This window comes from Thamnophis elegans, chromosome 6 (genome assembly GCF_009769535.1).
Source record: "Thamnophis elegans isolate rThaEle1 chromosome 6, rThaEle1.pri, whole genome shotgun sequence".
In the NCBI taxonomy this organism is placed as follows: domain Eukaryota; kingdom Metazoa; phylum Chordata; class Lepidosauria; order Squamata; family Colubridae; genus Thamnophis; species Thamnophis elegans.
Window position 1 is genome coordinate 60643937 of NC_045546.1, and position 11000 is coordinate 60654936.

Sequence of the window (11000 nt, forward strand, 5' to 3'; positions counted from 1 at the left end):
AATCTGAGTGCGGATTGTTAAAAGATCGCCGAAGGCTTCCGGCCTTCGCGCAATGACGAAAAAAATCTGCCCCGCTTTTTACGGCTTAAGTCTGGCCACTCCCTGACGACGCGAGTACAAGCTTGCGATGGCGCTGGCAGAACTGGCTGCGCGACTTAACTGCGCCAAATATAAAAACTGGCTGAAGGACAGGCATAGCCACCACCTCTTGAAAGCTGCTCTGCAGCACTTCGCCGATGAGCAAATTCATGTCTTCCACCGTCAGTTTATTGCGAGCGACTTTGTTCACTTAATCCCATCAGGTTTTCGGTGTGGCGGGCATTGCATCCCTAGAGACAAATAGGTGAGGCTTTCCACGCCGGACACAGAGCTCTGGCCATCGCAGGAGCGAGTGATGTCGTGCTACGTGGTCTCTGCAGAATCGATTGTTCCCAGTTTGTGCTGAACTTGCCCAGGTTGGATCCCATTCCGGGGCGTAGACTCTTTCAGGAACAATGGACACATGTTCGCTAATTTGTTCCTGAATAATACTTGCATCTTTGTTTAACACCATCGCAAACTTGCATCTTTCCTCCATCTGGTGCTGGGAAAGATGCAAATCCTGTCCAACAATCTCCAGAAGGTTGAGGAGTCTTGAGGGAGGCTGCCTTAGCCAAACATTTTAATTTCAATCCCGCCTTTTGTTCGGCGGCTTTCTTCCTCATCCTTTTTTCCTTGATAGGAATATATTCTTCTCCCCCCCAAAAAGGGGATTTTGAGCCCCTTGTCCTTCCTCCTCCGATCTGCTTCATTCTCCTTTACTGCCTTCTTGTGGCATCACCCACGTAAACACAGGAGAAGAGGGGCGGGCTTGCTGGAGGAAATCTATGGAACAAAGAATTCTCCCTGCCAACCAGTGCCATCTCGTGTGAAGGGAAGGAATGAAAGGCTCCATCTCACTAAATACTCGCCATTTGGCCTTTCCTTTTACATAGTGCGTGATAGATTCTCCGCAATTATTTAGAATGGAAAGATTAAAACATGGGCATTAGTGTAAGATTATTGAACAAATATATTTTTAGCTGTGGGTAGTATATGCATTGCCACCTCATGTTTTGGAGTGTAGGAAGTTAAAATCCACCCCTCTCCTACAGAAATGGAATATTTTAGGAAATATTAAAGGGCAGAATATTTCCTCTAAATGGGAGACAGAAACTCGGCTCCCCCCACCTTTGTCAATGAGCTGAGCCAGTCTATTCTACATAACAAAGATCTACCCCCTTCAGCTCCAGGGTGATGGGATTAAGGCATGATAAATCCTTTATCCATCTTACCACATGGCACCTGGGAAGATTACATCATCGCCCAGCAAGTCAAGCAAGCCTGGGAGGCAGCCTACAGAGTTGCCTTTGCATGGCTCCATGGTGGTCTGACAACCAATCAGAATACAAGGTCAAGTTCAAAGCCCAGAGAGGGCATAAAACCAGGGACTTTCAGCATCTCTTCCCCTTTTTCTTCACCCAATATCTTGAAGCATTTTTCCCCAGGACCTCAGACCATATGGTCCTGTCCATCATTATACCATCTTTCCAAGCAGCCTCCATGTTTCCAGTGCTTTTTCCCCACTTGGAACTGAACCGAGAAGGACATTTCTTCATTCTATTAGATGCAACAGCCTCTGAGTGTCATAGTACAATTTGTAGTAAAGATAAGGTGGTGCAGTGCTCCAGATTTAGTTCAGAAGGAGTTTCAAAATGTGCAGGAGTGCATTGTAACATCTATATGCCCCTCATTAGAGCAGCCCATTTGTTTTGAAGTACCTCTTTGAACTGAATCAGTGTGTTGCACAACTTAGTAATATAAATAAACCAGGAAGTCCCCAGTGTGGATATTGCTACACTGATACCCTGTGTGTTTAGGTGCAGGGAGAGAAAGAAAACACAAATATGCTTGCCTGCCTCTGCCTACTTACCTTTGGAATATAATTATGTTTTCATAATTGGGATTTCAACCTCCCATAATTCCCAGCAATATGACAGGCCCACAAAGGCTGTCAGTAAGACTGTAAATAGGAAAATGACAACTGCAAAAATAAATTGAGCCAAAGCCACTTTTCTTCACAAGAAACCTAAGGTCTGCAACTAAAAAGCTGTTTGGTTATTTTCATCTAATTTCCATGTAGTTTGGTGTGCTGAAAACAAATAAAATATTGAAAAAACTCTTAGACGTCATGATTTGCCACAACATGCAAAATTGTCTTCAAATTTATCAAAAAAAAATTAATTTTTGGTATTTTTTTATATTATGGGTTTTTAACCAAATTTAAAGTCCAAATTACTATTAATTAATTGACATAAGTGCATTTAAGATATAAAATGCCAAAAAAACCTTAAAGGGGTTGTCCGAGTTATGTAAATAAATATAGCACTGTAAATCTGATGGTCAGCAATATATACATAAGCTAATGGTAGAAGGGGTTAATCTTTCCTGAAGAATCCAATGGGAGGGAGCCACAGGGCAAATAGCATCTCTGGTCAGTGAAGGGGGCATGGCTAGCACTGTGACGTCTCGTGTACAGACACAGAACTGCTCTCTCCTGCATGCCACACTTGTGCACGAATCATCATCAGGTTCTTGATTCTAGGATGTTCACACTTTTTCATTGCAATTCATGTTAGCTCGTCATTCTTCAACCGTTATGTTATGGCTCTGTGAAAGTGTATTAATTCGCCAGACAGTTTCTGTTTCATCTCTGGTGAATATACAGTGTTGAAGCAACAGCAGAATATTACAGACTTTGTGAAAAAAGTATATTTTGCATACTTTGGACTAAAAATTGGAGATCAAGATAAAGTTTGGGTGCCTCATAAAGTGTACAAACGGTGTGTTGAGAACTTCCGAAACTGGTTCAAGGGTAAGAAAAAATCTTTCCGTTATGGGATTCCTATGGTATGGTGAGAGCAAAAGAACCATAGTGATGACTGTTACTTTTGTTCATGCGATGTGAAAGGGTTTAATTCCAAATGAAAGCATTCCATTTCATACCCCAATCTTCACTCAGCAATTCGTCCCATCCCCCATGGCACAGATATACCAGTACCCAAGTACCCTGCTACCTTGGAAGAGATACCTAGCTCCGATGAAGGTGAAGTCATACCTGAACCAGATGACGAATCAAGTTCTGACTTTGAAGATGATACAAGACCAAAATTGTTTTCTCTGGAGGAGATGAATGATTTGGTGAGAGACTTGAATCTTCCCAAAGATGCCGCTGAATTACTCGGATCAAGGTTGAAAAGCAGGAATTTATTGTTGCCAGGAGTGTCATCTTCATGGTTCAGACATCTTGAAAAGGAGTTTGTTCCTTACTTCGCCCAGGAAGACAAGTTGGTTTATTGCATTGATGTCAAAGGTCTGATGGGTCAATTTAAAATCCAATATAATTCAGAGCAATGGGGTCTTTTTATAGATTCTTCAAAAACTGCTTCAAAGCAGTTTTACTCCACAATGGTCTTTACGCTTCCATACCTGTAGGTCATTCCGTGCACTTGAAAGAAATCTACAAGAACTTGGAATTAGTTCTTCGCAAACTTAAATATGAAGACCATGGTTGGCAAGTGTGTGAGGACTTGAAGGTCTCGTGCATGCTGCTCCGGCAACAAGCTGGGTATACCAAATACCCTTGTTTTCTGTGTCTATGGGACAGTCGAGACCGACAAAATCACTTGACCAAGAAGAGTTGGCAGCTGAGGGTGCTAACAGTCGGTGAAAAAAATGTCCTCCGGGAAACTTTGGTACCTTCCCATAAAGTTCTTCTACCACCTCTCCACATAAAATTGGGATTGATGAAGCAATTCGTAAAATCACTTCCAAGAGATGGAGAATGCTTCAAATACTTGGTCACCAAGTTTCCATGCCTGTCGGAGGCAAAATTGAAGGAAGGTGTGTTCGTCAGACCAGACATTAGAAGGCTTATAGTTGATCAAGAGTTTGTCAATACCATGATGGATCCTCAAAAAGAAGAGTGGGTTGCATACAGAAATTTTTAGGCAATAACAAAGATCCTCACTACCAAAAGATCATCGGAACAATGCTGAAAGTATTTCAAGCTTTAGGTTGTCTGATGAGTTTGAAAGTGCATTTCCTCCAGTCCCACCTTGACTACTTTCCTGAAAATTTGGGAGCTGTGAGTGAGGAACAAGTTGAACGATTCCACCAAGACATTAAAGAGATGGAAAGGAGATACCAGGGAAAATCGAGCATTACAATGATGGCAGACTACTATTGGATGCTTCAGAGAGAGATTCCAGATGCTACTCACAAGCGTAAATGCACCAAGAGGAGCCTCACAAGGAAGAAGAATCAAGTTTAGTGTGTATAGGTGAGCTCATTTCAGTTCAAAAAAGGATTTTCATGAAAATATTGTAATAAAACTTTAATTTTATAAGTCTATTTCCATTTATTTTAAGGTATTGCCTTATTTAACATAGTTACTTAAATTGTCAGGAAATGTGATGTCCTATGACAAAATGGAGATCATTTTTTGATTCAGCACACCAAAAAACATAAAAATTACGTTGAATAACCAAAACAGCTCTCGAAAAATTTTTTTTTGCAGACATGTGTTGCAACCAGCTATTGCTATCTGCAGTCATTTGATTAATCTTATTCTCTGATACAAAGTTCACTTATGAAATATTGTTTTCTTGATTTCTGAGACAGGAACAAACAGCACTGGCCATGTATGTTTTTCTTCATCATTCAGGCTTATAGGCCTCACGGGAAAATCAATACTTATGGTCCTGACAAGTGACATCAACACTCTTAAAACCTTTTTATTTCATATTCATGTCAACAATATTTATCCAAAGAAAATCAGAGAGGTATTCAACAAAGTGTTTTTGAATGACATTTTATTAATTCTTAGCAGGCAATCAGCAGCATATTTTCTGAGACATAATTGGTGACTGCTGCCCTCTCTAAAACGAGTCATCAATCTTTCAGACCTCAGGGACCACTAAATTCAAATTTTTAAATCCGGCAGACCACTAATATGAACTTCCTAATGCCCAGCTGGGTGGGCATGGCTAGGTGGTCATGTGACTGGGTGGACATGGCCAACTTGATGTCACCCATGTTGAGGGGCGCGTCACCAGCCTCTACTCACCTCTCCCATCCCGGCCACTCATCGCCTCCCTGCCCGGGCTCCTTAGGGCCCCAACAGGAAGCAGTTGTTGGAGCTAAGCAGCCACCATGAGAAAGTTGGCAAAACAGTTCAGTTCAAATTGGATCTGACCAAGAAGGAGGCTCAGTAGAAGCACCTCACATAGAAGCCTATGCTCACTATGAGCATAGGCTTTCCAAGCAGAGGGAAGACCTGCTGGAGTGCAAGGCCAGGTACCAGCACCTGGAGGTTCAGCGGGCTGAGATAGTCAGCCAGTTGCAGGCCATGATGCAGTCCCACTAGAACAAGGTCCTCTGGCTCTTTGCCACCAGCAGCTCTTCCCTCCAGCCTTCGCCCAAAGCCCTGCACCAGGAGGCCGAAGCAGACCCCAAGTTGGAATTTCTGCCCCTGCAGCAACACAAATGTTCATTGTACGTAGTTTGAGAACCCCTGATTTAGTGCAATATAAAAAATGCAAATAATTTTTCTGTGGACCACCAAAATTTTCTCACAGACCACCAGTTGGTGGCCCCTGCTCTAAAAGACAACAGCATCATTTTTTTATTTTTATTTTTTTTAAAAGAAACTTTTTTTATTTTTAAACAAGTACAGACAAACATAAAACATTAAAACATTTCCAATTCCGTACAGTGTGTCGATTGGTTACAAAACTTTTTTGTACATTCTCACCATAGTCTTCACTTATATAGAATCTCATATTATCAATCTGATATATATGTATACAATTATCATTATTATACATTTATTTGACTATAATTGTAATTACTTCATTTTATGTGAGATATGCTACATTTTAGGTAAATTTATATTATGACATTTCATTACATCATTCTAAATCCATCCAGTAATAATACATCTTTATAAAATTCTTTGTCTAACCATTAATAAGAAGTCCCATGTTTTATAAAATTGTTTATCTTTGGTTACCAAACTTTTATGCATCCTCTCCATAGTCCTCATAAATTATATAAAATCTCATATTAGCAATCTAATATATAAGTATACAGTATTACCATTATTAATCATTTATTTGACTATAACTATTATTACTTAATTTTATACAAAATATTCTAACTTTAAATAAATTCAAATTAATTTTTATTGTAACATTTCATTACATCATCCTATACCCATCCAATAGTAGTGCAATCTTTTATTTCTTGCCATTTGTGGTATTTGTATTCTAATTGCTTTTTTAGTAAATCTTGTATGGACATCTCTTGGCAACTTATATTTCACTGTGTATCTTGTGACGACTCGAAACCCCTCATCCGTTCCTTCCATCATCTTCCCTTTAGTTATCACCAATGCTTCTGCCAGAATTTCTATCATTACTTCTGCCAAATTTTCTTCCTTTTCTTCTATCTTGTGGAATCTGAGGTAAAATTCTAGTCTATCAATCTCCCATTCTAATATTCCACTCTTATCTTTTTCAACAGCACTCATTCTGCTTCAATATCTCCAATTTTCTTATCTCTTTGTTCATCTTTTTCTTCAGTTTTTTGAGATCTGTCTTCATGTTTCATCATCATTTGGTGAGTATTCTCAATTTTTTCATCTATTTTTTTCTGTTCTTTGTCCAATAATCTCCCATCTCTTTTCAATAGTTTCTGTTCTTACTTGTATTTTTTGAATTTCTTGCATTATCATCTGCAATATCACTTCCTTTTCTTTTCCCTGTTGTAACATCGTCTGTATTGATCTTTTCCTTCCAATAGTGCACACTGCCACTGTAAAATCCAAGGCTCTTTTCCAAACAAAGTTAACTGTTCTCTTTCCCAGTTCAGTGCAATATTTTTTCCACTCCAAGCTTTTCACTCTGATAGTACCCAGAGAAGCACCTGTATAAACCTCCATGCTCTTCCCACTCTCATTTTCAATAAACAAACTCAGAGTCCTTGAAGTGTAACACCATCTCTTACTTTGTACAAGATTATCAAATGCTTAAACGTAGAGAAGAAAAACAATATTTCCAAGCCTTTAAGTGGCAGTGTTATTTCTTTTCATCTATTTTCATTTCCCTCTTTATATTCTTTATGTTCCAGGAAAGAAAGAAAGAAAAAAATTTAACAAGAAAATATTATAGGGCGTTGAAAAGAGAAAAAGAATGAAAATCTTTTCAAAAAGAGAAAAATAAAATCAGTCCAGTTTAAAAAAATAAGCATTTGTAGAAATTCTAGCAGTAAAAGGATTAAAGAAAAATAACACTCCAAGTTTGACTCAGGCTTAATCTCACCACTTGACCTCTTCTGTCTTCAATTTTAAACTTTATTTTTAATCTTTGGGGTGTTCTCTCATCTAATAGTAAGAAATTATTTCACCAATTCAGCACACTTTTTCTCCTGCTTGTCTTCCGTTTCTGAAACTGTCCCAACTTTCAGCAGCTTCAATGGCTGCTTCTTTGTTGCCAGAAAAAAGGGCTTCTCCTGGATCTACCAGGGACTTTGTGATGACCCCAGGATCAGCAGAATGTGCCCTTCTCTATCACCGTCTCTACGGGATGGTTTAGGTCCAAAAGGACCGTCCAGCAGCAGAGATATCGATGGTGATCCTGTAGCTTTAAGATCGCACATCGTATCATCGCGACGTGAGCTCCACCTCTCAACAGCATCACTTTTTAGTCCATTGCACTTGAATTGAGGACTTATGTGGAGCTAGCAAAACTTGGGTGGGGGGAAAGTACCCATTCCCCCTTTGTTCAAGTCTCTGCAATTCATAGAAAACTCAAGAGATTGGCTATTTTTTCCCCTTCCCACAGACTTATTTCAATTTCAGCAAGTTGTCAAGATCTTGTTATTAGATCAATGTGAGTTCTTATTCCTGCTTCACCTACAAGGACATTTCAGGATGTCTTTCAGGAGAATTTACAAAGTTTTAACCACAATTAAAAACTCAGCTCTGTGACCTTAATTAGTTGATTAGAACCAATGGTAGGATTCAGCTAGTTTGCACCTATTCAGGAGAACCGGTTGTTGGAAGAAATGTTATTTTGTTTTTTTCCACTTTACAGGGCTAATCCTGAAAGGAAGGCAGGAAGGAAGCATTCTGGTGTTGTTTCTAGCCTAATCTATTTCCCTGCTTACAGAAACAGAGGCAGTTAACCCTTATTACATTGTAACAGCTAAGGTGAAGCGCCCATCGACCTGAGTGACATTGAGTTGGCCACACCCAAATGGTTACATGACCACCGAGCCACAACTACCCAGCTGGTCATTAGGGCAGAGAACCGGTTGTTAAATTATTTGAATCCCACCACTGATTAGAATGGCATTGTTGCCTGAAACTGACAAGACCTTAATCAGTTTCACACTGATTGTGAATGGTAGCAAACTTAATCCTAAATGTGCACATTGATTATAAAACTGCTAACTGAGGTAGCCATTAAGTGAGGAGTGGCTGTATTTCTCCCTAGTCCTAATGTTTAGATATAAAAAATAAAATAAACAATACAATCTAATCAAATCCTGAACTGAACCTTTTGAAATTTAAAAATAACCATCTTTTTGTGATACTATGGTATGGTATGGAATGAAAAGTAACATGAACACTTTACTTTCAATCAAATAATTTGATTTGCTAGGTATAGGTTTAAATATGATTGGTTGTAGGATTTTTGTTTGCATGCTTTGAGTTGGGAATGTTTCCTGTGGAGTGCTATGCATATTTCCTTGGGCAAAGATTATGAATGCAATCTAGAACATTTTTACTTCTTTTTTATAATTATACTTAATGGAACTTTTTTCTAAATTATTCATATTTTGTGAAAAGATGTAACTGATTTCTTTTCAGTAGTTGGTTGTATATGCTTGTAGATGTCAAATACCACAATCTGTAATAAATATAAGATTGATTTTTGTGTGAGAAGGGTCACTAAAAAGAGTATCTTCCTTCATGGACTATAACTTTTGAATGTATTTTCCACATGGATTGTTTATGAGCTGGTAATATTGACAGCATTCTGTTGTTCTGGCATGAAATTTGTGTGACTTGGAGCTGTAATTTGAGAACTGGATCTCACTTGCCATTGCCCATAGCAGATTTACAATATGTTTTTGCTATATACCAATATTTATGTCTTTAGGTGATAAAGTGCCACAATGAACTAATGCATTCTGCAGACATGAAAGTCTCTTTTTCCTGTCTGAAAGAATTTGGAAATCATGTCCAAAATGTGCTGACTGAATTCTATCAGGAGCCAGAGACTCAGACATCTTGTCATAGGATAGAAAAGGCAATAATTGCAATACTTTTCTAACATATTACATGGCTGCAATTATTTATATGTCTTCCTTAGTTTGGCACTCTAATAAATATTGGACAAAATGACAGTGTATTTTATGGTCTAAAACTTTTTATAACATTTTTTCAGGCCATAAAACCTATTAAAAATTTCATAGAACCTCTGATGCTCAAAATGGCAGCTGTGACTATTTTTGTGGAAACAAGACTTATGTTTTCCAGTGTTTCTTAAGAAAAATACTTTGGATGCCCTGGCTGCGTTAAAGTGGTTTGTTTGACTGTCAGTTGCCTAGAGTTGCCTGATGATGAGATCAATGGCATATAAATTTAATGAATAAATAGTCAATCATGGAACTCCTTAAAGTTCTTGTGGACAATATTCTGTGGAGTACAGCTGGAAATGTCCTAGTCTAAGAAAAAAGCTGATGTATATGAGTGGGTTCTTCCAATCTAAGCTTTTTCTATAGATTTTAGTATAGATGCAATTAATTTCAGTTGCCATTTAAAAATTCTAGCCAAAAGGATTTTTCTCAGGCTATTTTAGAAACTGTGTGACATACTTCAGGGTACAGAAATGCTACATGTTGCTCTTTGCATAAACAACTGTCCAGGATGCCAAGAGTATATTGTTCATACAGCAGCATCTTCTGGCTACTTTCAGAAGCTGAAGGGTATTTTAGAAAATAACTTACATTATAGCAGGAAATCTGAGTGCTTGTGGGCCAATAACAAATAATGCTGAACATATTTGATATTTGGATACTGTTTAAGCATAAAATGTACTTTCATTAAGGGGTTACTTTCAGGCAGCTATCAGAACAGCAAGGTCAGCATATTACTTATGTTTCTCCAAAATAAGACTGGGTTTTATTTTCTTTTGGGCCCCAAAATAAGGGCCCATTCCCTGCCACCATCTGATTTCCTTCTGCCACAACAGCTTACAGAGATTCTTAGGGCAGCACTTTTTGCCCGGATGTAGACTTGAAGCTTCATCTGCTTGCAAATGGGATGCTTTGAAACAGAGCTAAGCACATTGGGATCGGCTATCTCCCCGCCTCCACCTGGCTCCGCCACACATTTTTCATCCAGAGTGAGATGAAGCTTTGTCTGCTTGCAAGAAGGGATGTTTTGAAACAGAGCTAATCACTCCATTTCAAAGCGTCCCATTTGCAAGCAGACAAAATTTTTAGTCTCCCTCATTTCTCTATCTGGGTGAAAAGTACACCTGATCTGGGAAGCCTTATAAGACATTGGAGTCACAGGAAAGCAGATAATGAGAGGGAGCAGGCAGGCAGCTTCCTCCCCACGCCCCCATGCCTCTGCCTCCACCTGCTGATAATGCTGCCACACAAGCCTCCCATGAGCCAGGCAGCCACGCAGCACATGCACATCGCCTGCCTCCCCCCTCATGCCTCTGCCTCTCCTGCAAACTTTTCACCCAGAGGGAGACAGAAGGGTTGTCTTCTTGCAATGGGATGCTTTGAAATGTAGCGATTTGCCTGTCTCTCTCCATCAGCTACCCAGAAGAAAGAAGGGGCCAAGTCAGAAGTGGGGCCAGAAGCAGCCAGCCAGGCACCAAAGTGTCATCAGCAAGAGA

At 39.3% G+C, this 11000-nt stretch overlaps 1 protein-coding gene across 1 annotated transcript; it reads left to right on the forward strand.

The window, feature by feature from the left end:
* Window positions 1-127: 127 nt before the first annotated feature.
* On the forward strand, window positions 128-9635 carry C6HXorf38 (chromosome 6 CXorf38 homolog). Its single transcript, XM_032220385.1, has 5 exons — window positions 128-260; window positions 3514-3646; window positions 4673-4862; window positions 9246-9395; window positions 9534-9635. The coding sequence occupies exons 1-5, from the start codon at window positions 128-130 to the stop codon at window positions 9633-9635; spliced, it is 708 nt and encodes a 235-aa protein (XP_032076276.1).
* The last annotated feature ends 1365 nt before the right edge of the window (window positions 9636-11000 follow it).